Source organism: Balaenoptera ricei, chromosome 2 (genome assembly GCF_028023285.1).
Source record: "Balaenoptera ricei isolate mBalRic1 chromosome 2, mBalRic1.hap2, whole genome shotgun sequence".
NCBI classification, from domain to species: Eukaryota; Metazoa; Chordata; class Mammalia; order Artiodactyla; family Balaenopteridae; genus Balaenoptera; species Balaenoptera ricei.
Window position 1 is genome coordinate 178,705,594 of NC_082640.1, and position 26,968 is coordinate 178,732,561.

The following is a 26,968-nucleotide window of genomic DNA, read 5'->3' on the forward strand; positions in this document are numbered from 1 at the left end:
ACACAGCCAAAAATAAACAAATAAATAAATTTATTTAAAAAAAAAAAAAAAAAAGTCCTTTACCAGATAGCTTGGGAAGGCCTAGATTTTGATTTTAGGGAACTCTGTGCTCAGATGGGCGGGGCTCCGGTCCTCCGTGCTCACCAGGTTCCGTCTTTGGGTGCACATTCCTGCAAGGGGTGTCGTCTGGGACCCTCCAGGGTCTCCAGGGACTGAGCTAATGTTGGTATTTCTTAGCGAGTAATTTCACATAAAATGGCACCTATGTGATTTGAAAGCGAACTGTACCCACCCCCGCCCCCAAAGAGACAATCAACTTACAAGATGAAAGACTACACTCAGACTTTAGTTTCTTTTCGTGGTCACTACAGACTGGCCAATATAACCCAGTAGGGCTGACTTAACACAAGGATTCTCAAACTGTCGGCAGTGATGGAGCTCTCTACGTGAATTAATTCTGCCCCTTCACGCCAAATCTCAGTAGCTGGGACATCGCTGCCCGGGGCCAGAGAGAAGTGTAGGGTAGAAACGCTGCTGTCTATCTAGAACATTGAAGCTGTCAGGACATTTCGAGGGTTATGGCAGTGGCACAAAAGCGTCTGCCAATGATGAATATTGGGTAGGAGGGGGTTGAGTTATAAGACAAAGATAATTGGAACTTTAGGACTCTGTTGTTTAAGGGAGAAAGAAAGAAGGATGCTCTTCTAATATCATGAACATTTGTCTTTGGGTTATTTCTTGGGTATTTTCACAGACAGTATCTCATTTCAGGCCTTGCCTTGGGGCTGTTATTGCTATTTCACATTTGAAGGAACTGAGGCCTGGGAACGTTGAGACTTACCTGGGGTCCCTAGGAGAGCTGACCCTGATACAGGGTGACCAGGGAAGCTCCCCTGTCCAGTTTTCCGCCCCATGGCAGGACGTGGGCCTCAGACCGGAAATGGCAGCTGCTCTCTCCCTCCGGGCCTCTGTGAGCCCTGTCTGGGAGCAGCCGTGGACCCTGTGCCTCAGTTCACGTTCTCTCGGGGGCCATTTCCGGCGGGGGGCACAGAGGGCAGGCTGACGTGATGGGAAAAGTCTGGTGGCCCCATGTTCTTATTCTAACTCAGCTGGGCAGCATGTGAATGAAATCATTTTTCCCACCCTCATTTTTCCAGCCCCCCTTTTTCCCCACCTTCATTTTTTTCCTGCCCCTTCTCGTGGGCAGGATGTGGCCACCACCCCACGGGGTGTTTTGAAAGATTTATGATCGTGCAATGAGTTTCTAGTCCAGCATCTGGGAGAGCGCTCCAGAAATGGTAGCAGCGCCCATTGGGCAATGTTAATCATGATTTTTTAGTGATACTGTCTATCCAGTGGTGTGATTTTTCTCCATGTTTTCCAATGCAATTAAATTCTAATTAAATGTTCATGCTTATTATTTAAAAGAAAGAAAGAAAGAAAGAAAAGGTAGCCGCCCTCCATAGGCATCACTTTCCTCTCCGGCTCGTCAGACAGCTCTTTCCAAGGACGGACTTGATCTCATTCCTGTCTTTATCACCGACGCCGAGCCCCGTGGACCAAGGAGGCCTTCCACACAAGACTGTGTAAGGAAGAAACTGCCCACATCTGGCCCAACTTGACAGGCAGGACTGAGCCAAGTGTCACCAAAGCTGCTAGCTGTCCTACAGCCCTCTTCCTCTTAGCAATTCACTGAGCGGAGTGCTTGGTCCAAGGACCCACGTCCTGCCTCCCTGGCACCTGTGACCAGGGACTCAGCTCAGGCAATGGGATGAAAGCTGATGTGTGGTTCTTCTGGGAAGTCTTACAGGCGGGGGGGCCCACTTCCGCCTCTCCTTCCGTTCCACAGCACAGGACACGGATGTGTGGTCTGGATGGACGGGCGCCATCTTGGACCACGAGGACAAAGATGGTGCTCTAGGGAGGATGCAGCTAGAAGAACACTGGGGGCCGCGGGAAGGACGAGAAGCTGTCCAGCCAACCTGGGTCGATGGCCTCTCTCTCAGAGAGACAAGAGTAGAACTTCCATTGGGTGTAAGCCACTGCTTTTGTGGGTTTTCTGTCAGAGGCAGCTAAAACTAATCCTACGTGTTAAGACAATTAATGGAAATAAAAATATCACCCCATCTTCCTTTGAGCTTTCTGTAGTATCGCCACCTTGTCCAAATTAAGACTCAAGCCCCCAAGTTCAAACATGATTATGCACAGCTGGTTACAGGCTTCAGCGATCCAAGTGCAGGGTCTCTCTTCCTATCATGTTACCCTCCCGCACCCTTTTTAATATGATCAGATGGTTCGATGTGTTTTCACCCTACACTTTCTCCATTCAAGCACGGACCAGCTTCTGCACATGTCAAGGGAGGTTTATGACGGGCCTTCTGGCATCTACGTTCGAAAGATTAAAGACTGCAGGGGGAGAGGAGGGAAGGCCCGCCTTGGGGTGGGGTGCAGAGCTGGGGGCAGTGACAGAGCACCCAGTCTGGGGGCTCCTCGGGAATGGCCTCCTGGTACACAGGGGACCTGGGCTTCCAAAACCCATCAGGAGTCCCCAAGCCTCAAATGCGACATAGCAGCAGAGCAGCTAGGGGCCATCGGGGCTGGGCCATCCCGGGGTTGGCAGGTGACCAGTCACCCCTGGGGCATTCCCCACACTGTAGGACCGTGTACACTTGGGAAAGGAGACATCTACCAGTCACCTCAATTTAGCGTGGCAAGTTCAGACTTGAAACCTCTCCTCCCATGTCTCCCCCGTCTCAGCCCAGAGCACCTCCACCCTTCCTGCTGCTCAAGCCAAACTTTGGAGCCTTCCTTGACCCTTTCTGTCACACCCTACACCCAATCCATTAGCAAATCCAGAGGGTCTGCTCTCATAGTATCGATATATCCAAATTTAACCACTGCTCATCACCACCACGGTTCCCACCTTGGTCTGTACCATCGTCATCTCTCCCCTGTATTGTTGCAGTGGCCTCCTAGCTGGCCTCCATGCCCTGCCTTTGTTCCCCAGTCTACTCTCATCATGGCAGCCAGGGTGAGCCTGCTAAAATGTAAGTCAACATGTGCTCAAAACCCTCCAGGGGATCCAGCTCACTCAGGGTGAAGGCCAAGGTCCTTATAACATCCAACACAGCCCTACCTGACCTGCCCCAGTAAAGTCCTCACCTACTTCTCTCCCCTCTCACTCACTGTACTTTAGCCACACCAGGCTCTTTGGCGCCCCCTAAAAACACCAGCCATGATCCCACCACAGTGCCTTTGCACCTGCTTCTCCCTTTGCTTAGACAGCTGTCTTTAGTCAAATGTCTCCCTCTCAAAGAGGCCTCTCCTGATTATTAACACTATATCACCTCCCCATCCACCCCCAAACTGGTGCTCCTGTCCTGATCATTCTTACAAGCACTTATTGATAGGTATCTGACACACTGTATATGTTACCTATTTTGTTTATGTCTCTCTCCGCCACTAGAATGTAAGCTCTCCGAGTACAAGGACTTTGGTTTCGTTTATTACTCTATTCTCAGCGACCAGAACAGTGCCTGATGCCTAGTAGGTACACGATAAATACCTGTTGCACCACTTTTGATTTGCTTTCCCTCCTTCCTTGCCTCACTCTTGCTGCCCTGGGATTGCACCCGTGCCCCCATCCCCCCAGCAATGATGCATAAGCACATAAGGTTTGACTCAGGCTCTGTTTTCTGGAAGACCCAGGCTACTATAGTAACTTGTTACAAATCACACAGTCGGTAAGAGACAGACCCAGGATTCAAACCCAAGCAGGTAGCATAACTCCACAGCCATAGAGCCACCATCACTCCTACAATAACTGCCACCACCACTACCATTATTGTTCCTTCTTGGAGGTTCACCTGCAAAGGTTCAAGACAAGTTAATAGTTAAAAAGGGTAGATTCCCTACAGTCTCTACAATTCTACAGCCAATTGGTGTCACTTTTACCTGGCAATAGTACTCTTTGTTGGGACAAAGGAAAGATAGAATCATTTCTCGTTGGCAAAGGCACGAACATACGTGGAAATAAGAATTATCGATGAGCTGGTCAATTCATGAAATTTATACTCAAAATTTTTCTTAAGGTTACATGTAATTTTACAAGACCATTCATCATAGCACCAAGCCTAATAGTCCTTAATAGAAAACAGTCAAATAACAAATACTCCAGTTAATTTCCCACAGGTATAAATTATGCAAATAGTCATTTATATCTTCATTTACAATAGTCAATAAATAAGAGTGCATGTTCATACAATTTTTTTTTACAAAGATACCTTTTTTACAAAGCTACAGCTATGTATGTACTAAATAGACAAAATAATTCTTGTACTACAAAATAACATTTTGCTTTTTTTTCAATAGTTCTCTTAGAGCTCTCAGTAAAAATATTCAAACATTATCAATTAAGTCCTGCCATGACATTACAAGAAACTGTAGCATTAAATCTGTTAAACGTATTACAGACCTTGAAAAAATAAATACCTATCATCATCCAATACAATACACTTTGAACAAACTCCTGCTTCCAGGTTTAATAATTGGTCCTGACCATGTACGGTAGGGAACAACCATCCTTCCTCTTTTACTCTTTGTCTTTGGCTGATGTTACCAACACCAATGCAAGTGATGCAGGTAGCTAACTTAGGGTGTAATTTCAAGGAGACAGGGTCTCTGCTTCATGGCACCCCTTCCCCCAGTCCCACTCCCACCCCAGGGACATTCTATACAAACATGCCAGTCTTTGGCTTCAGGGATCCAGTGCTAGAATGCAAGCAGCCTCTGATTCGAGTGGAATTTCTGTGCCTATCTATTTCGAGTCTACGAGGGGACAGGGAAAAAGATGGGAAGGATAGAAAGGTCCAGCTGTTCACATCTATATATGCCTGCAGCTGAACTTGTGAATTTCAAGGAATCCAAGAAAATTGCCTCAGATGCTGACTTAATTTAAGGAGACCAGTTTAGTTCTGGGAGTCCTAGGAAGCAGGTCTCCCACGTTCTACTCCAAACTTTCACCCCACACCTTCAACAGACTACCTTTTATTTTACCAAACCCTTTCCAAAGGCACCTTTCTCAGATACTAAAGCCGGAAGCCATGCCCTAAGCTTTGGAATTCACTTACAAATGCAGAGGTGCATTTATTCTAAGCAAACAGGCCACTTACTGGGATTAAAAAGAAAACAAAACTAATTTGCTAACCTTTGGATTTTTAAACCTAGGAAAGACTTTCAAAAGGAGGTCTTCCACCTTTCCACCCAGAGAGGTAAATGAATTATTCAAGGTGTCACAGCAGGTGGGCCGGAGCTAGGACCTGGGGTCCTGATGACCAGGCCAGTGCTATCCTACTTCGGAACAATGTCAACTCTCTAGGTTACAGACACATTCAGAGTTTCCTTTTTTTTTTTTTTTTAATTTTTGGCCATACTAGGCAGCATGTGGGATCTTAGTTCCCCGACCAGGGATCGAACCCGCACCCCCTGCATTGGAAGGTGGAGTCTTAATCACTGGGGAAGTCCCCAGAGTTTCCTTTTAAACAGTGTTTCAATCCTTGCATGACATTTAAGAATACAGGCATGTGGTGGTTGTCCTCATAGCAAAGTCTTACAGAGAATAGGCTGTTACTGACTTCCGGTGGGTCTAAAAGAAGTCTGAACTTTTGCAAATGGAAAACAAACCTATTAAGAGACATTTTTCTATTCCTTTCTGCAACAATGCAAAAATCACAACTTTTCAATTCAAAACAAAGGAAAAATAATGATTCCTATCTCACAGGCCAACCAGTTCTAACTTCCTCCAAGTAATCCATGGTCTCGTCCCTATTTCACTTGTGCTCTGCCCAGCACAGTGAGATTTTCTTTTTGAAGGAGGAAGCCTCACTTCTACTCTGAAAAGCGTGTGTGAGAAGAAGTGAAGAGTGACTACCTGGGGGCAGTTAATTAAAGTCATTCAATCTTGGATGTTAGACACTGAGGTTATGCTGCTAAAGACCCTTTAGACGCAGTCATTTTGGTTGTCAATTTGCAACCTTAGGTTAAAACCTGAACTTGGGGTGTCCTCAGTCATTTTAAATTTTTTAAATTTATTTTTTAATTGAAGTATAGTTGATGTACAGTATTAGTCATTTTTACCAAATGAGGATGAAGGAGATATTTAAGCAGTGTTGATATGGGTTGGGGGGTCAAAGTACGCAGAAACTTGGGAAGGGGAAGAATGCCAGGTGAGGGTTTGCAATGCGACTGCTAAACCCGCCCAACTCTGAGATTTCCACCCACACGTGCCAACAAGGCCAAAGTCACCAACAATCAGAATCGCGTTAAGGCGTGACTTATTTTCTAAGCAGCAAAGTCTAGGGTGGAAATCAGCATTTGGAAGGAAGAGTCCTATGATCATGGTTCTGCCACTTGCCAGCTCTATGACCTTGTTATCTTTCCTTCTTGTGTTTTAGCTTCCTCTCTGAAAGAACCACCTCCCGTGACTGTTGTTAAGGGTCCAGTGAGTTCGTGGGTACACGCTGGCTTTGGCTTCCTCTCGTAAAAGGCATGAGCTAGCTTTGAGAGAGCAGCTGGCAAGATGGAGGCGGATTGGAGAGAGGCTAGAAGAAGCGATGGTAAACTGAACGAACTGAAAGGAGGTCTAGTCAAAGCTTGGCGAGGAGGGACATGCAGACACGGAGCTACTGAGCATTTTACGACATTATAACGAGCTCACAAGGAAGCTATTATTCACTCAGCAAATATGTACTGAGTGTCGATTCTGTACAGAAGATGCTCAGAGAGGTAATTTGCCCAGTCATCCAGAGACCTGGAGACAGAGCTGGGACTTGAACCTAGATCTGGCTGATTCCTGAACCTGCCCTCTTCCCCTATTCCATAAAACCTCCCGGAGAAGGGAGAAGGGAGTGATAAAAAAGAAGGGGCGGGTGGAGTTTCAGTTAAAGAGATTCCTGCTAGATGAAAGTTGGCTTTGACATCTAAGTGTCAGGGATTTTGAAGTTAGCAGTGGGATCAGGGCGGTAGATTACTGAGTGGTGTGTGTGTTTAAAACCATGTGGTCAAACAGCATAAAATACTGGCTGTCTTCTTCCCATAAACGAGGATATTCTTCTGGCTTGTTGGTGCTACAGCCCAGGGCTGGGTTTTCATCAAGGTTCTCAGAACGATTTATAAGCACCTAAGTCGGTCTTCCCGCCGCTGAGGGGTCCGGCAATTCCAGAAGAGTCAGAGGGGCCCCGGAACTCTGATGACCTCTGCTGACCCTAGGGAAGTAGGGGCTCAGAGCCTCCAGGCCTTTGCCCCTTCCCAAGCTGGTCGCGCCCACGGGGGTGGAGGACTTTGAAGGCTTGCAGGTCACTGTGGTGCTGTCACACGTCAGAGCAAGGAGGGCCAGGGCTCACCTGGAGCCTGAAGCCACGGGGTGTGCATGAGATGGGAATGGAAGATTCTGGGCGCAATGCATGCAGAATCCACGCTTCACGGGTATTGGGCTCACTTCCCTGCGCTGACTATTGTTCCTCCACAAAGCGCCTGACAAGAGGCAGAGCCGAAAAGATCTATGGGACTCAACATCCAGCAAAGAACCCATGTCTCATTTCTTGGCTCCCTGACACCGGCTAACCGTTAAGGCAGAGTCCGCAGCTATTGCCAGCAAATAAGCGAATTATCACTCACGCCAGCTCTCAGCCTTCAGCGGCTCAGCCCAGGTCAAGGCCTTCATCCTGAGAGCAGCTGGACAGGCTGGAGGAAGAGCCTGATACTCAGCGGGGACTCTAGACAGCAGCTGCAGCCCCAGGACGCTAAGTCTCGCCCCGAAGGCGGTGTCAGCAGAGATGATGCAATGTCAGGGCAAGAGAAATAACACATCTGCACCCGGAGGGTTTCGTGGGCTCTTGTTTCCTGGCCAGAGTATCACTGGGAAGGTTCTGAGGAGCCACGTGGATCTGAAACTCCCACATTGACCACCTCGGGGACTTTAGGACGTGAACAGAAATTGCTGGGAAGGTCTCCAAGCCAAAAGGAAAGAGAGGCCACGGCTCCAAACTGCAGTGGGCCTTCTGGAGGGTTAAGGAAAACCGAGCTTGCGTGAAAGAGTGTGTCACAGGGCTGCTCTCCAGTGACACGACCACGGAAAGAGAACAACTCTTAACAAAGAAGCCATCGTGAATTCTGATATTCAGAGATACATCCTTTCCTGGTTTACTCTGGCTTGTGTTTCAGAGATCAGCTCTGCGATGTTCTGAGTCCTTGGTGACGAGGAAAGTGCAGCTTAGCTGCAGGGGCTGGAGGCTGGAATTCTGTAGGAAACTTGGCATCCAGACGTCCCTCCCGAGGGCACTAACGAGCAGTGCGACTAGTCATTTCTCCTTCCCGATCGTCAGTTTTCTCATTTCCTAAATGAGGCACTAGACCCTGACGTGATCCCTAAGGCTATCAAATAACCTATAATTTATGAAGATCGACTACACAGGCAGGCAGCCTCCAAATCGTCCGCCTTCTACGAGCTCGACCCTCACAAAGATCAGGCCAGCACTGCACGGGGACGGGAAGAGAGAGCTGGGGAAACTCCGCTGAACCCCAGAAAGGGAGAAGCAGCCTGTGCCCAGGGTGGCTTCCAGGGGGCACGGAGTGGGGTACCCCCTGGTCCCCAGTCCTGGTGGGAGCCCCAACTCCCGACAGAGGCCGGGCTTGACCAGGAGGAACTGCTCACAGAGTTCCAAACAGCCATCCACAAAGGGCGCAGCGGGTTTGCTCGCGGGCTGACACCAGTGCGGACCGCCTGTTCCCCAGCGAAGTGACGGTGGCAAAGAAACCCTAGAAAGTGCAGGACTCCAGGAAGCTGGCGGGGAGCGGGAGCCCTAAGGTAGTTGTGTCGGGGCAGGAGGTGGAAAGGAGGGAAGGAAGGAGAATCCTATCTGTACCGTGGCATCCAGGGAGCTCCAGGTGCTCTCTCGCCTCTCCTCACTCGGCCCAACATCATATGAAGGCGCTCGCAGACCATGGCTCAGCAGGACTCAGGGCGCGTTCACAAGCGCGTCCACAGGGCAGCGAGCCACCTAACAAGCAGGGAGAGAGCGAACGTGGGACCTGCGATGCAAGATGGTGTCTTCCCTGGTGAAACCCCACGGAAATAAGAGCAAAGGAATGGAAGTGATGGAATCGTAAAGACAAAGGGATGAAGAGGAGATGACAGTAGGCGAGAGATGCCAACCCATTTGTGGCAGGGGCAGAACTGAGGGAGACGGGAGCAGGGCCGAGGAATCCCCACACCACGCACTGCCCGGGCAGAGGAGAGGCACCAGCACCAAGCAGCGTCAGCAGACGACTCCTCGGGGGGAAGCAGAGGAGCTCTAACCCAGGGACACCAGGCACGGCGAGGCGGGAGCGATTCAGTGAGTCTACACACTGATCGTGATGAGATGCCTGCTCAGAGTCAGGATGCGGACACTCAGGTATGTGCCGGCACTCAGGTGTGCGCCGGCATCTCTGGGTACGGCCCTCCAGTCCGTGCACGGCACAAAGGTGCTTGGCTAAGGGGGCAATTGGGAGTTAAAATCTAGCCCTTACTCTGCTCCTCAAGCCTTTCCCTGGAGAAAGAGGCAAAAGATGCCTTCTGCCAGTTTGGCCAAGTGCCCACGGGTGGCTTCTGCACACAGGGGCACCTATTTCTAAGTCATCCATCCACTCAGAGGGAATGCCCTTTTTGAAACTGCATGAGGGCCCTGCATAGGCTAGTAGCAGCTCTGCGTATGTCCCTTTATCTCAGGCAGGAGAGAAGTGGAAATATCTCTAAGGAAACACAATGAGAAAAGACCTGCAAATATTGATATGAGTGGTCCTCCCATGAAGAGTGCAGGTGCCCACCTGGTGACCCTACAGAAAAATCCACCAGTTGATACACAGAACTTCCTATCCATTTTTTGATGTATCATTCTTACATACAAACTGATCCACCGGATCACTAGATATCTGAAGAAAACTTGTAATGTGAAAGACAGAGAGTGCGACTAAGAGAAAGGGAACTTAGAGGAAATAAAGGCAAAACAGAGAGCAGAAAAGAACTTCTCCCAAACCCCACTATCATGAACATCCACAGAGAAATAAGTTCTGCACCCATGAAACAAGAACAGAACACTATAAAATGTTTTGGAAATTAAAAATTAATAAAACATTCATCAGGTATATTGAGAAGATAAAGCTAAATAACTACCCCTGAAAGCAGATCAAAAAAAAAAATTTAAGAGATGAGAAATAGAAAAGATAAAAAAATATTAGAAGTCTAGCCTGGGAAGTCCAACATTGGAACAACAGGTGGTACAGAAAGAAAGAATGTGAACAATTACAAGAAAATTTAAGAAGTTTCTCATGAGAACCCAGCACGAGGTACACCATCAAGGGTACAACACCATCAGGACAGTTCAGAACACTAAGAATGAAGGGATCTTAAATGTTTCCTGGGAGGGTGGAGAAACCCAAGTCACAGCTAAAGGCCTGGGAATCAGAACGGCATCAGGAATCTCAACATCCACGCTGGGGGGTGGTGGGAGGGTATTATTTTCCACCCACAATTCTATATCCAGCTACACCTGGGTAAGGGCAGAATAAGGATATTTTAAGTTATGCAAAATCTCAAACTATTTACAATAATATTTACTTCCCATGTTCTTTTCTAAGATGTGCCACACCAAAATCATCATCATCATCATCAATCATCATCATCAAGGAGGGAGAAAAAATTTGACGAGAAAGGACGTGTAACTATAGTACACTACTTGGCTCACAAGTAAACAGTCCTCATATGCCCACAATGAAGAGAGATGTACCAAATAACATATCTAACTATACTGGAAAAACAAAGCACGGTATGGGTAAGAGCAAGCTCCTTCTCTACCACGGTAGCAAGCCAGTAGATGTTTCTAGATTAATTTTTAAAATAAAAGAAGTATAAGCATGTTATGTAGAAATGCGAAGGTAAATATTAGAAGAAACAGCTAAAAGAGGTGAAAGTGTTACTTCTAGAGAGCAACCCATAGGGGATTACTAGTTTTCATTAAAAGTCTTATAGTATTTGTTTCTTTTTAAACTATGAACATGTATTACTTGGATAAGAATTAAAAATAAATTCTTAAATACAAACCATGGAGTGGTTTGTCCTGCAGACTTCTTACCCACCTTCTATATCTGACTTCTTTCACACACGCCTGTAATCAAGTGAGATTTTTTTTTTTCTTTTAAAAAAAAATCAGTTTGCTGCCACCCTGAACCAAATGACTTTCAGGCTTCTTGCCAGTAGATGGTTTTAAACAACATTACACTTTGTAATGGGTGAGAGAAGAAACCTGCAGAGACTTTTCTGAACAAGGTCTAGACCCGTAAAATGAAATGATTAACGTTCGGGTCAGCTCTTCCCTGGCTTTTCAAGCATCTAATTTAGGTGAGGACCGCACGGTGTCCAGGGTTATAAAATATCACACACATAGTCTTTATTATCTGTACCTTTCAGCTTTCAGCGATGCCAGGGAGGTCACTAATTAGCTCATTTTCCATGGGACACTCGGCCTTCGAGATGGAATCGCTCCAAACTCCCAACAGCTTTCAGCTGGGAAGGCTTAGATTCGCTCGTGGAGAGAAAGCAGCCTATAGCCAGAGTGGGTTAGAGGCCAGGCTTTGGCTGTCATCGACTCAGATGCGCTACGTCAATTCTTTTGGCCATGCTGGAATTCTGTAAACTTGAGACCCCCCCCATTTGAAATAAGCAAATCCCTGCCTTGCTGAGAGAGAAGCGTGATTCCTGGAGTAACAACAAAACTGGTGTGTCAGCTGACAAGCTGTTAGAGCTGTCGAGGGTATTCCAGAAGGAACAGGCAATGAGCCTGAAAGTGAACAAAACTTCCTCATGGGAAAATCACGAGAAAAAACAAAGGTCGGTGGTTGACCTAAAAATTCTGGTTTTGTTTAAATGAGGACATTCTTATCTATTCATTTTATTATTTTTTTTTCAGGACATTCATGGGTCCAATGGAAGTTCCCTAAAAGAGGGGACAGCTCTGGATGGGGCATCAGGTGGCCTGGGTACACTTGCAAGTCCGCTCCTGGTTGGCTGTGTGATCTTGGTCAACCAGCTCTGCCTCTCTGGGTTCAGCAGAGCAGATGCCGTCTGAATGCCCCTCCTGACCTAATAGGCTGTGGTTTTATAAGTCTCACCATATACACGCTTTCTGAGGGGGAGGATAATGGGAGGAGCAAGTAATACACAGGGACGCATGGCCTGCACCTTGGCAGGAAGCAGGGAGCGGAGGGAGCCCAGGGCAGAAGGAAGATGGAAGGGGAGGTGGATACCTCTGTCCTCGCACCACCTGCCTGTTCTGGTTGCTTCTCGGGGTGCTTTCCAGAAACCCTGTTCCTTTTCAAGAAACCCATCATAACTGACCACAAAAGATGCCCGTGCTGAGACTCGCATTGTGAGGCAGGTGTGCACAAAAGCTCTCTCGGAGCAGGAACGTGCTGGACCACTTCCTGCTCTAACATCAGTCAGAGCTCATTCTCAGCCAGGCCACTTCTGCATTTCTCCTCGGGGCTTTCGGGGGCTTTTTTTTTGACAGTGCCCTGCAGGGCCTTGGGTACCAGCACAGATGCCTCAGGAGGCACGAGTGGAAGCCAGGAGCTGCCCGGGCAAAGCGAGAGGGATCCCAGGCCTTGCCCTGTGTCAGCCAAAGCTCTGCTTTTCATGTATCAACTAGACTGGCCCCTGAAAATCCACTTGAAAGGAGGATTCCATAGATGGGAAAGGTTTGAAAATCACAGCTTTACCTCAGTTCAATCAATGCAAAAGCAAAATTGAAATGCATGCCCCCCACAAAAAAGAAAACGAGGGTGAACAAGTGTGCACTGCAGCTCACGACCTAGCCTTCACTTTCCTCGAATTTTGCCGTTCATGGACGCCCTTTGCTGGACCCGGCAGCTCTGTGCTGCTCTGATATCCCCCCAAAGAAAACGACCAATCATCAGACCACAACAGGTGCGTGGACCCCCAGCACCTTCACTCAGACTCCCCTCTCGGAGGAAAGTAGGGCAGTTTTCTTCCCAGTGGGGGTCTCCCTGAGGCATCCATCCTATTTCTCATCGGGAGGCGAGAAACTCAAGTCCATCTGGGACCTTAAAAACCAGCACGTGGGGCGAGCTAAGACCCAGTTATGAGTATTAATAACAAAGCTTAATACCTGACAGAGCAAGGCACTCAAACAAACCCCACCCAAGGATCTGGCCACACACCTGAGCGTTGAGTCCATAGCCAAAGAGAAAAGCGTGCTTAGGACTTACAGGAGAAAAAGGAAACGTGAAAAAGAAAAGTGGAGAGAGGGAGTCTAAGTTTCCTCGGAGGTCCTCCACCATCTGCAGAAGTGCCCCACCCAGAACAGGCAATAAAAGGAAGTAAGGAGACCGCCCACCCCTGGCCAGGATCCTGTCTTTTTATTATGCAGACGCACGCATCAGAGTCTGTTGATGTCCAGCTGGGGGAAGAGCAGCAGGCAATAAACCAGGAGCCAGAGGAAGAGGATAAAGTACATCACGTCTGGCTGCTGGACGAACTGCATCAGGGAGTCGCTCTGTGGGCTGTGGATCTCTTGCAGCTTGGCTTCGCCTGAGTTGTTGGCCTTCCTGCAGGAGGGGAGACACACCAAGGCAGTCACAAGTGGGTCCCCAGCCCAGTGGAGCCCCCTCCCTCCCTGTACTCCAGCCTCACTGCCCAACTGGAGAGCTGAGGGCTTCCCAGTGAGGTGCAGACCCAGGCGGAGGGCTGGGTCCCGGGGTGCTTTGAGCTTTCAAACCCACTCAGTTCATCTTCACAGCGCCAAGAGGGAGGAGCTGTTGGCCCCATTCTGCAGATGGGCAAACTGAGCCTCATGGAGAGGGGGTGGGAGGGGGGCTTGCTCAAGGCCAAACAGTGACTTTGTGATACAGCTGGGACCTGGGCCAGGTCTACACCCAGTCCAGGATGCTTTCCCTTACATCACAGTGCCCTTAACGCAGAGTTAGAAGCTGATGGCTCTTTGTCCTTCCCTAGGAATAGAGGGGACTTCCTAAGGAATCTAAAGAAAGAAATGGAGGTTCCCTGATGACAGATCATTTAAAAACAGCCATCAGCAACAAAAAGACACACCTCTGTACCACCAAGGTTTTGTTTTTGTTTTTGGAATCTAACCTTGCAAATAATTACCAGGTTACCAGCTTTTGGTCAGATGTATCTTTCTTCTCTTATTTTAACAGAAGGTAGTGCTGAAGTGACATTTTAGTTTTGCCTGGTGGAGAAAGCCCAGAAGGGGATTGTGTGGTGGAGACAGGAAAGGGTCAGAAGCCATAATCTGATTGCAGTTGGGCGTGGGGGCCTCTGCTTGCAGCTGCATTTGTAGAACCTAGAGTGTAAGCTTCTCAGGGTCATTTGGGGCTTCTCAGGGTCATCAGGGTGATGGAGATTATGAGAAGCGAAAACTACCTCCTTCTCCCTAGACCATCTCCTGATACAATGAAAGGCCAGGCCAAGAGGGGATTAAACCTTTGCCCTGGTCTGGAAACTGAGCGATTCCCACGCAGATAACAGACAACGGACAGAATTTCTTTCTCCTTCTTAAAACTGTTTTTAGAGAAATTTTAAACTGTATATTTTTATCGCAAGGGTAATAAATGCTCAAAAGCATGGAAAACACGACTGCACTTCTCAACCTTGCGGGTTCAATTTTCAAAGACTCTATCTCATAAAAGCTAAAAGTACTATTTTCCTATGAGGATGTCAAGGCTGGTGGAAAAGGTGAATTAATATTTCCATTTTATGGCAGGGGAGGGAAACAAATCTTGCCTCTTTTTTTAGTAGCCAGACAGGTGGACCTGTAAAGATTACACTCCTGGGTGTTGGGCAATTTTCAGACAAGGTCTTTCCATTCCAATAATCTAAGTCCTTCCAAGCTAATTCAACCCGTGGCAAATACTAAAAAGAAATCAATTAAATTAAGTAATTCAATAACTTTAACAGAGATAGGGGCATCTCAGAGTTGTCAGAGTTTTAGATTTCTCTGCCTGCCTATGCTCTAAATGGGCGGTGTTACAGCAATTCGACACTTTTAGTCTAGGTCATTTAGTTCTCCAACAGTAAGAAATACTTTCATAGACATCCTGGCATGTTTGCATTCCCTCTTCATGTCTGTTCTGATGCCATAAAACTGTAAAATCAGCTCAGTGAGCTTCTGAGTATTGTACCTGCAGTGGCGACACAGAATGAACACAGTTGTCAGGGGCTACAGCGTTTAGAACACACACAGTATCCCGTCCCTACCTCTTCCGCCTGGCTCTGCCTCAGAGGGCCAGCTTATACCACTGTGTCATCTAAATACAGCTACAGGCTCATGACCCAGACCTGTCTTTAAACCGAGTCATTTTCTGAACCATGCCCTGCCCATCAACATGAATTCATATCTACTTTCCCCTCCCACTCATATTCAATTTCCATTCATTTTTTCCAGAACGGATATTTTCTTTCATGAGCCCAGACTATTAATACTGTTATCCAACACAGCCTCGTTGGAGAATAGCCACCCCCAGAAGGTAGGCTGCATAATTAAAGAAAAAATATCCTTTTAAGCCCCACCAAGCTTGGAGTACCGCCACCTACCTGGTTAGCATTCGGTTTCTTCTGTCATCCAGATCTGCTGCGTTCCTCAACTGAGCACAGTTAAAATGTTCCTACAGTGAAATTTATAAACAAAACCCCGCAACCCAATTAGTAAAGATGAAATCTCTGAAACAGAAAATGAAATGATTTTAAACATACAAAGTCAAGCATGCAATGATTTTCTCAATCTTGCAAACATCTAGTTCCGAAGTAAAATGACTATGCAGTATTATTCTACGTTATTCCCACGGGCGGACGGAAGGGTCCCCTCCCCCATAACAACCTGGATCAGGGCAAGCTGTGGATCCCAGGGCTTTGGGTCCCAACACATCCACAGCTAAGTGGTTGCGAAGACAAAGCGAATCCTCTGCTTATGTGGCACCTCTGTCTTTGAACGTGATCTTTCTGGATGCGTGTGCAGGGGTGGGGTCTTGGATGCGTTTGTTATGACAAAGATGCCTTTGGGCTTTAAAATCATCACTTTATTTACATCCCCTATTGCCCAAACTGCACATCTGATTGGACTATGCTTAGTGACAAGGTTTCAATTTGCTTGTCTTCTATCCCAAAGCATAGCTGTTGCATGTCAGTCATTTCAAAGCTCTGGGCTGGGGAGGAGGAAGGATGGAAAGGAATTGATGAGCAGGGGCCGGATGAAAGAAGAAGAAATTCACATACTAACCGATTCCAAAGACCTATTAGCATGTCGTCGAATGTAAATGCTGGAGTCACTGTGACTTGTCCTGCAAAATAAACACACGTTTTGAATTGGTGCCACCAAGAACTTCTTGCTGCCCCCATCCCGAGGCTGCCACGTGTGGATGTAGGCAAGCTCTGATTTCTGACCTAGTGACGGAAATGAGACATGGTACCAGTAGACCCCCCCGGGGTGGAGTGTGCTTACAAACGGCAGGATGATGTGAAAGAGACACACTGAGCCCTCGGCGACAAGAAAAAATAAAAAGAAAACAGTGAGAAAGAATTTCAAATAGAAAGCAGACCACATATTCTTAAACATCATAGGATCTTGGGGCAGGAAGGGATCTCTTTTTCTAAGTATCCCGAAGTCTTGGGACTCACCAGATGTCCTCTGCAAGCTAAAGTCAGACCTGGGCTGAGACCTGGGACCCGGACTCCCTTTGCAGTGCTCCTTGCTGTGCCCAACGCTGCTGACTGCCTCGCTCTTGGGTGGACCACCTCTTTTCCTTTCATACACGAGGAGGCTAATTTTCTGACTATATCTTTGAGGCTGATGTGTTTCTCTGATCTTCTAATAAAGCTGGCTCACTCAGGGCTAAGGCAAAAAGATACCCAACCAGAGGCTTGGGCTGTCATCCTGGCTCCTGGTTGATTAACTGGCAACCTTGGTCAAATATTTACATCCCTGATCAGTTTTCCTTATCTGTGAAATGGAACATCATTCCCACCCTACCTACTTCATGGAGCTGGCGGGGATACTAGCCTACTGCAGGTCAAAGTGGCCCTGTCTTATTGCTCCACAGGAGAAAGAGGTGTTGCATGTGGATGGGCCTGATACAGAGACAGTCATGTCAGTTTCCTCAAGGCAGACCTACTATGTGGCATTATGGGGTCCAGGAAAGAGGCACCTGACCCACGAGTTTATTCCCATCATTGGCAGCCTTGTTGTTCCCGCCCATGGCTGTCCTCCAGACATCCCCAAGCTCTTCCCTTTCCTGGGGCACGTTTCCAGCTAACAGGTTTTGAGCACCTACTACATGCCAGGGGCGGGGCTAGGCCTAGGGAAACTTCAGTCCTTTTCCTCAATCCAAAGCCTGTGCTAGTTTTTCCTGGCTGGTATCACAGCACAAAAATGAAACAAAATGCACCTACAAAGAAAAAAATAGACACTGGTGCCTGGAACCCAACAGTGTCCATAAGAGTCAACTCAACAAGTGGTCCTGGAAACGCAGGACCACTCTCCACTCCCCACCCAGACCACGTATCTGTAATGTTTTCTAGTAAAAAAGCTCATCCCCGGAGGGGGGGGGGATCTCATTTTTCCTTCTCCCCCTTTTTTTTCAGTATGCTTTCTCGAAGGTGGTTTTTGTGTTACAGTAAAATCAACATGAGACGTATTCACGTTTGCATCCTGAACTTCACTCTTTCAGCAAGCATGATGAGGACCATTCACTTATCACCCCCCGCAAAGAGCTTTTGTTCTTTGAATGCCGACTATAAGGCAGGTGCCGAGCTAAATGCTGGGGTATGCTGGTGTGCCCTCCCCACCCCACCTCCAGGGAGCTAGCTCACACGTCTAGGGGAAGAGCAGGTGATAAATACATCCTTCCATAAATGATTATAGAAATTATTGCTTTGATCAATGCTGCGGAGAAAAAGAACAGAGGCTATGAGAACACAAAAAGGGGAATCAAAAACAGCCTGGAAGAATCCAAGAAGGCTGCTTGGAGGAAGTGGTAGTGGAGCTGAGACCCATGGGAGCAGGCAGGGGACAGAGGGTCCTCAAGGATGAAGGAACTTATGTTGGGGGGGCATTCCAGGACCTCAACTAAGGCCAGGGTGCTTAGTGTGCTAGGGATGGGGGAGAGGGTGACCGAGGGTGGACGGAGATGAGGCTGGGGACAGGCCATGAGGGGTGGGGTCCTGCAGGTTCTGGACCAGCGGCCTTTCTGCTGACACCAACGGGAAGCCAAGGGGGTGACTGACAGCCAGGAAAACATCCTGTGCCTTCCCTGGGAAGAGATGCCGGGGCTCTGTCCCATTCCATAGTCTCGGCCAAGCAATGACCTCTCTGAAAACGGGGATGGCGGGTGAGATGGCCGTGAGCACAGGACGGGCGCCGGGGTGCACATTCATTCATGGGCATGAGCGCCCCTCTATGCTCTCCAATTATTTCTGGCGTGTAGCTTCTACCTCGGCTAAAATGCTTCATAATAGTTACAGCTTTGCCTGAAGTGAGATGGGATGGAGGAACTGGGAGATCAGAGTAAAACCTTTGCACTGAAAGGTCAGCCAGGCCTCACGCCCGCAGACGCCGAAATATCGGTTTACTTTTCCATATCCCTCCCCCACGGTCCCATCTTCACCGGGGCAGGTTTTGCTGGTCCTTCCGAAGCAGCACGCACCCAATTCACTTGCTCTGACCCACCATGCCCCCCTGGTCTCTCCTCCCGTGCCCCCTCGCATTCAACAAATATTACCTGGGGTGCCTGCTACATGCCAGCTGTTCCTCAGGCTGTTTCTTCCATTGGAAAGTCCCCTGCTTCCCTCTCCCAAACCCAAATCCCACTCATCCCTCTAGGCGGAATTCAAATGACATCTCAGCACCTAGGCTGCCCTGACCCTCTCTGCCTGCCTCTGAGGTCTCACCGTGAAACCTCACTTGCCTCTCACACCTAAGGTGCCCACCCAGTCCCAGCAGGACAGATGGAGCACGTCTCCTCTCCCTCCAGCTGGGAGACCCTGGAGGGCGGAGCCATGGCTGACCTCTTCCGAAGTCCCCATGTCTCCATCACATAGTGACCGCTCAAAGACTGGTGAGGATTGACCTGCTTAGGGAGAAGCGGGGCAGTCTGGCAAATGACCAGTGGCCCCTCCTGAGTTGTGGTTGAGTAGATGACAGCCCTGGACCACTTGCCAGGAAGTGCTCATCTGCACTTAGAGCGGGGTCGGGTCCAGCGGCACCTGAGACATAGATGTCTGCTGGCTAGTCACAGCCAAGGGCAGGGAGAAGGACTCTGGGAGTCACGGGCTAAGGTGGCAGCAGCCTTCCGTGGTGCCTTGAGACTGCTCCCCCGGGCTCCCGTCTGCTCTCCCTTGGTCCCCCCACAGCTCAGCACGGGAGCCAAGAGGAGGGCAGGTGGGAAGCAGCAGATTGGCCGGCCTCTCCTCCGGCTCTCCCTGTGTGGGCTTCCCCACTCCTCCCCCCGTGCCTATCTCAATCATTTCCCTTTGCATCCAGCACGGCTCACCCAGCACAGGCAACGCGGGGTCACAGAAGGAACGTGGACCGTGGCATCTGACAGGTCTGGGTCCAAGGCCCCAGCTCCGCCATCTCCTAAGCTGGGAGGTACCCCCCAAGCTTCCCAATGATGCACAATCCCACCTACCTGCCTATTGGGGTGCCCACAAGAATTGATGAACAAATGTATGGGAAATGCCTGATACATAAGGGCTGGTAAACGGTGATCGTTGTGATGATGAGTGATAATGGGGAGAGACCAGGCTCTTCTGACATTCAGCAGCTACATATTTTCCCCGGGACAAATCCGGACCATCCAGTGGCTTCAGAGTGACAGAGCAGATGTATGCCACAAGCTCCTAGCACTTAGAGCTCACCATCCTCCCTGCCTCCTCCTCCCCTGTGGTAAATCGACTATCCTTACTGCCTTGGACCCAAACTCGTGGGTGAAGCGGTCATACTAAAGTCCAGTTTCCATGCGACAGTGATAAATGGTCCCCTCCACGCATATGCAGTGCCTCCCTTCTGATCCTGTAAGATGCTTATAAAAGGCTAAGTTTGGTCTCTACCTAGCCTGACCGGAGGTTATCAGGGGCCAGAGACGGCCGGCAGAGTCTCCAAAGCTATTACTTTTCATACCCGACCCCTACCTACGGTTCAGCCACCTCTCTGCTCACTGCCAGTTTCCACCCAGAGCTACTTGGAGCGAGGAGAGAAGGCAAAGTCCTTCTGGTTTTGCTGATTACGGGCAGGTCTGATATTGGCTGGGGGCGGGAGGTGGGGAGCCCAGGTGTGAAGAACGAGGACTTTGCCTGAATCTGTTTTCCTTGCTGTCCAGCCCCACCCTTGCGTCCCCCATCCAATCAGAAACCGGAAATGGGATGAGTTCAGAGAGTAGCTTCCCAGCTCAGGCTCTGGGGTGAGAAGTCGTTAATAAAATACCTGGAAAGGACTTTGTGGTCACGGGTGTCTTCTTCCAGGTCATCTGAGGAGTGAATAGTTCCGGGTGCTATAAATATTGAACTTTCTACGTGGTCCACATGTTTTCTTTTTTCCTTTTTTTTACTGCTGATCGGTTCTTCCATTACCTTTTCTTCTAATGGGTTTGCTAAGTTTTCCGAGTTTGGAAGTTCCTGGGACTGGAGGACAAGACAACCAAACACAAATCAGAATTTTCTGCTGAGATGTTGAGTGCGTGACACCACCCGGCAGCGCCCTTCTCCACCTTGACTCCGAGGCCCAGCTAGGGCGCCCCTTCCAATCCTGCCTCTTCCATGGGTTCCTTCCAGCACAGCCCACCACGGAGGAGAAGCCCACCCGAACTCCTGCTCCCTGTGCAGAGTTCCAAATGCTCCAGACTGATGGATCGAAAACAGCATGGGTTTTACAGTCAGTAAGACCTGGTTTCAAATCCTGGCTAAGTCAGCTATCTGACCTTGAGCAACTGACTGTCTCTCTGATCCTTGGTTTCCTTGTCTGTCAAATGGGTATAATGATTATCAGCCTCTTCCCACTATACCACAGTGCTTCCTATAAAGGATGTCCCTCACAGTGGACAATGGTTGGACCCTTCACACAACCATCATCCACTTAAACAGAGGAACAAATCCTAGAGGCCAGGTGGGCCAAGGGGTGTGAAGGTGGCTCCTGTGTTTGGAGAGATGAATCTTCACTGTGCTTTTGGCCGAAGGTGGATGGTAGTGCCACCTTTGTAGCATTTATGCGATAAGGAAGATTCTTTGACCTCCACCCCCCACCCCAGGCACTCTGAAACCCACCCAGTGACACTCCCACGTGAAATCGAGAAGCGTGAGAATTGCTAGCAGCACCTCTCAAGAATTCTCACAGGGGCTGGAAAAACCTGCTCAACAGGTGTCCCAATAAGAGGATCAGAGTGGCCAGGCCGTGCAGTCCAGGAGAACAAAGCTCCCTGCAGAAATTAAAACCGCTCTCAGCAATCTGAAAGGCCAGTTGCTCCTCCATCATCAATGAGCAAATGCTACCTTTTCTGAAAGGTGAAATGAGGAGAGGGCTTATTTTCTTAAAGTCTAGAAGCAGAACTTAACATTTCCTAGTCCATTTAGAAGATAGTTTTCTCTTTTCTTTTTAAAGAAGGGCCAGGTATCAGAGAAATTCTCCACCCCCTGTCACCCTCTCTGCCTGGAGGCAAGTCATCCTGGACTGCACCCCTTCCCCTCCCCCGCCCCTGCTCACTCACGGGGATCCAGGCTAGGGCTACACTCCGGAGCCAATGGCAAGGTGTGCTTGGGAGCAGTGGGCACCTGCTCGTCGGACAGGTGAGCGCCAGAGGAAGCAGATCAGAGCTGAGAGATGCGGGCGGCGCCAGTATCGCTCCCACACTGGACCCGAGAAATGCAAGCTCTCCCCCTCCAGCTCAGTGTAAGATGGATTCAAACCTAGGTCTCCCGATCCCACTCCCAGCCCAGGGCTCTTCCAACCCCGTCCCAAATCACCTGTCCACATTCTGGCCACACACAGGTGCGCAGCCTGCTTTCAGAAGGAGCGCAGAAGAGAATGAAGTGCCTCATCTGCGTGCCCAGAGGCCGCACTCCATCACTGGGGGAGGGGAACTCAGGCGCTCATTAGCCATTCTAAGTCACACAGAGGGGCAGAAAGGCACCTCAGGCTCTCCCCAACCCCAGGCCCCTTTCTTTTGTTCTAAAAGAGCTTTTGGCCTGTAATAATCCAGAGAATCACCCCAGTTGCTGTTGTCACCCCCCCAACCTGGGGACCCTGAGACCTGATGTCGCTGAGGGGCATTTCTCACCCCGCCGGATCTTCCGGTCTCCCACAGGACAAGCCTGCTCTGACAGACAGCAGACAGAGGGCTAGGGGCAGGAGGACAGGACGAGGTTCCTTTCCCCTGGGCAGAAGGGAAGGTGGCAGGCAGGTCTCTCGCACCTATGGAGACACCCAGCCCTCTTCTCCAGCCGAAGACGGACAGAGAGTGGGTGCTCAGCACCAAAGGACAGGTCCGGGCACACGTGGCTTCTGGACTGTCAAGTGCCAGAGAACTCTGCTCGCCGTGCTCGGGCAGCTACTCCCCACCGCCTGGAGTTGGCAAACCCATAAATGATGCTACCGCTTCTGGCCCATCTAAATCCTAAATGTCTTTTAAGGCTACTCAGATTCCCCTTCTCCTGCAGCCTCCCCAGGGCAAGGCTTTCTCACCCCTCCGGGTACCTCTGGGCCTCCGCTGGGTCCTGTCCTGACTTTCCATCACCTCAGGGTTTAATTTACCTGCCCTCCCCTGATACCCCAAACTGTCATGCAATGCACCTTGTTTCCTGTCAGGCTGGCCTCTGGAGCCCAGAGATTAATACACAAATGCTCCCTCTCTCCCAGGAGAGAAAATCCCAACCCGCGAAAGCAGCAGCAGTCCACTAGAGAACCGTCGAGAATGTTATCACTCTAGATGGAAGAGTGACCGCTCTGCCTGGAGAGGGGCTGGGCAGGCTCCCGGGAGGGGCTGCTATTGGCATTGGGCTTTGAAGATGAGTAAGTGCTCGCCAAGCCAAGTGTGGGGAAGGGCGTCCAGATGGTGGACCAGCTCCAGCAAAGCCCAGGGGCAGGCTGGGAGGCAGGGAGGAGGTGGGCTTGTCCGGAGGGGAGGGCGGGGAGGGGGACCCAGAGGGACACGCAGTCAGGGCTCCCCACACCCTCTCACTGCTCACTCTGGGGGGGCCCCTCTGAAGCTGCTGGGCCAGATGACATGGAGACACGAGGTGGCAGAGGAGCATGTGCCCAGCTGCTCTGGCTCAGAAGTGCGCGTCCGCCTTGCCCTGTTGACACAACCCACTCCTAACCACAGGAGCCAAACAATAGCGCTCAACAGGCAAAAGGCCTTTAAAAATCAAGGCTGGAGACCAGTGTGAGGTCTGGCTTGGTTTTCCCAGGCTGCTGCGGGGAGGGCGGTAAAGTTCACTAAGTGCCTGCTAGGTAGAGCTGCGATTACTACTTAAAATGATTTCTGCTACTGCTATGCTGGACCCTCAAGCACCTCAAGCATGACCTCATCTGATCTCCTTGGCAGCCTGTGGGCAGGGCCCAGACTAGGGGGAGGCCAGCGAGGCACCCAGGGTGCAAAATTGACAAGTGTTCCTCTCGGGTGCTAACCCTGACCTTGCCTGAGCCTGAGTGAGTGTCTCCTTCAATTCTGGACCTGGGATGTCTGTGAGGGAAGCTGCCTTTCTTTATTTTATGGAGGAAGAAGCTGAGCTTAGGAGAAGCACAGAATTCCCCACTCAGCGTTCCCGAACCCACAGTCAAGTACCTGATGGCCCTGCACGGGGACACTCTCTGCGGCCTCCCTTGGCTGGTGGTCCTCCTGCGGGGATGGGGGAGTGGGTTCCGAGGCTGGTCTGGCATCCTCTGCGATGCTGGCCTGGGAGTGGTCCTTGCCCAGCCAGCGGAAGCTGCAGCTGCTCTGGGAGGCCTCGGCCTCCTCGGCCTCCTCCTCCCTGGCCCCCAGGTCCAGCAGATACCCCTCTGGCTCTTCGAGGTCCACTTCTTCATTTTTCAAATCCTCCACGCCTTCTGCATAAGCCTCCAAAACCGCAGCCAGGGGAATCTCATAATGCGGGTAGTAGAAAAGGTCATGGGAGATGATGGAGATCCTGGAGAGCGGTGGAGACGGCTTGAAATCCAGGCTTTCTTCGCTGGGGCTGTGGAGGGTCTCCAAGCTGACGCTGCTGCTTGGTGGATTGGAAGGCAATTCTCCCCCAAGGCCCCGTGGGCCCTCGGCTTCCCCTTCCTCCTCGCCCCGATGGCGCCGGGGGGACTTGTGCTTGGCCTTTTCATACACTTCTGGCTTTTTATCCACCGGTGCCTCCTCAGGGGCCAAAGAATAGCCTTGGTCTTCTGGGCCAGGGTCCTTGTGAGGTTCTTGCTGGTTGGGCTTCACGGGGGGCTCATCCAAACCTGTCTTCCTGTGTGCAGATTTACCTCTCCTTTTACCCAACTTCTCAGCACGATCCTCTGACACCTCCTCCTCGGCAGGTGTTTTCTCATGAGGCGAAGGAACCTCGTGGAAAGCCTGGCTGGTGGAGGGAAAATCTACGAGGTCGCTGTTAAATTTCGAGGCTTTTAATGGTATGCCTTCGAAAGAGTCTTCCTTACCCATAGCTTCTACAGTCAGCAGCTTAACCTTGATCTCCATGGAATCGGCCACAATGGTATCCTCTCCCGGGGATGAGGGGGAACGGCCCTCTTCCCCTGGGCTAGCTGCCCTCTCCGACGCCCCATTCCAGGAGGGAGAGGTCTGGGAAGTCGGAGGATGACTGACCTTACCATCCACCGAAGACACGTCGCTGGGGGCCTCACTGGAGGCTGCTTCCAGGATCTCTGGGGCCTTCTGTGTCGGTGTTTCCTCAGCAACCTCAGCTGCCAAGACCTGTCCGTCCTGCCTGGACGACTCCTTGGTCTCTCTTGGGCTTCCTTCGAAGCGAAGGTCTGGACTGTAGAAAGGGTCCCTACTGCAGGAGGCAGCCTTGTAGGTGTCAGCTTCAAAGTGCACAGTTTTCTTGATTGGCAGAGAGTTGGACCTCTGGTTGTCCTTTGTGGATGATAAGATGGAAGATTCTGGAGCCAGCTCGCTGGTGCTGTCAATCTTCCCTGGGATCCCTTGGAGAACCTGGTCAACGATCTGGTGCATGAACTCAGAGGAGCTGTCTGCCAGCTCCCGGCTGGTAACGCAGGGTTCCTTCACGACTTCAGGCCTGTCACAGACGAAGACTTTGGAGGGTGGCGGGTGGCTCGTTTCGTGGTTGACGGTGTAGGCACGCTCCCCGTTCTCAGTCAGAAGGAAGACGGTGCTTTCTTGTTCAGAAGGGGTTTCTCTGATGCGAACGAAGGTGGATTCAATAGGGGCTTCTTTGTCGGAATCCGCAAAATCCTCCTGCCAAGAAATACAGGGCAACGTGAAATCAGCAGAGCGTCTAAGTGCCACGCAGCGTCCCCTCTCAAAACACAAAAACCAAAGTGGAAAAAGCACTTCAGAAGGAATGGAAGTGTTTTGATGCAGATGTAGACTGGCAAATGACTACTGTTCCTGCTGAAATGTGAGAACACCAAAGTTTAAAAGAATGTGTTTTTTTAAAGCTATGGCTGCAAAGACACATCAATGAACTGAACTCTGGAGAAGGATGAGCCCTTCCTAGGTGAGCAGAGATTGTCAGTGACTTCATACCTGTGGGCCGCTGCCTGGTCTGGGCATGGACAGGAGAGCAAACTCATCCGAGATACGGAAAGATCAGCTAAATATTTATTGATTGTGTGGGCTGGCGTGAGAGATTGAGTCTAGAAGGGGCCCAAGCACAAAACTAGTTCTCTTCATATACTAATTCTCCCACACAGGGAGTTTTGCTAAGTGAGATGCAGCTGAATTATTCACAAGACATGGAAGCAACCTAAGTGTCCACCAACAGAGGAATGGATAAAGAAGATGTGGTGTATATATATATATATACATATATATACACACACACACAGACACACAGACACAGACACACACACACACACACACACACACACACACACACACACACAATGGAATATTACTCAGCCATAAAAAAGAATGAAATAACGCCATTGACAGCAACATGGATGGACATAGAGATTATCGTACTAAGTGAAGTAATAAGGCAGACAGACAAAGACAAACATCATACGATATCATTTATACATGGAATCTAAAATATGATACAAATGAACTTATTTACAAAACAGAAACAGACCCACAGACATAGAAAACAAACTTATGGTTACCAAAGGGGAAAGGCAAGGGAGGGATAAATTAGGAGTCTGGGGTAAATATATACACACTACTATATATAAAATAGATAACCAACAAGGACTTATTGTATAGCACAGGGAACTATATTCAATATCTTGTATAATAATCCATAATGACAAAGAATATGAAAAAGAATATATGTATGTAACTGGATCACTTTGCTGTACGCCAGAAACTAACATAACATTGTAAATCAACTACACTTCAGTTAGAAACAAAAAGATGCAGCAGCTGAGAGCAGGGCTGAAAAGCAGAGAGCAATCTCGGTGGTACTGCAGAGCTTGGCTCCCAGTGCACTGGTAGGGAGAGTGGATTGACTTCATTATACAATTACTTGAAACTGGAGGGCTGAAATTAAATAAAACTGCAACAGAACCCTTATCAACTCCTGAGAAGGTCAAAATGATCAGCTCCTCATTATAGGTCCTTGTTTGGGAAAGGGCTATATTCTCTGGGGGAAGAATGTCATCTACCTCAACTGTACTGCTCTTTTATACACCAGATTTGGCATAAAATAAAAAAATTTAAGACACAAATAAGCAAGAGAAGA

The 26,968-nt window shown here is 49.4% G+C and overlaps 1 protein-coding gene across 3 annotated transcripts in view; it reads right to left on the reverse strand.

Moving 5' to 3' along the window:
* Window positions 1-6,175: 6,175 nt before the first annotated feature.
* The window catches only part of CLMN (calmin), a 121,546-nt gene continuing 100,753 nt past the window's right edge, over window positions 6,176-26,968 (reverse strand). Inside the window, exons 9-15 of one of the 3 annotated variants that reach the window (XM_059914936.1) lie at window positions 23,899-25,521; window positions 20,547-20,743; window positions 16,347-16,407; window positions 15,665-15,735; window positions 15,156-15,252; window positions 13,488-13,655; window positions 6,176-9,056 (exon numbers count right to left, since the gene is read on the reverse strand). In XM_059914936.1, coding sequence (XP_059770919.1) covers window positions 13,491-13,655; window positions 15,156-15,252; window positions 15,665-15,735; window positions 16,347-16,407; window positions 20,547-20,743; window positions 23,899-25,521 — 2,214 coding nt within the window. In that variant the 3' untranslated portion in view covers window positions 6,176-9,056; window positions 13,488-13,490. Of the gene's footprint in view, window positions 13,660-15,155; window positions 15,253-15,664; window positions 15,736-16,346; window positions 16,408-20,546; window positions 20,744-23,898; window positions 25,522-26,968 lie in introns of all 3 variants that reach the window. The other 2 variants (XM_059914935.1, XM_059914937.1) reach the window with 2 other exon arrangements.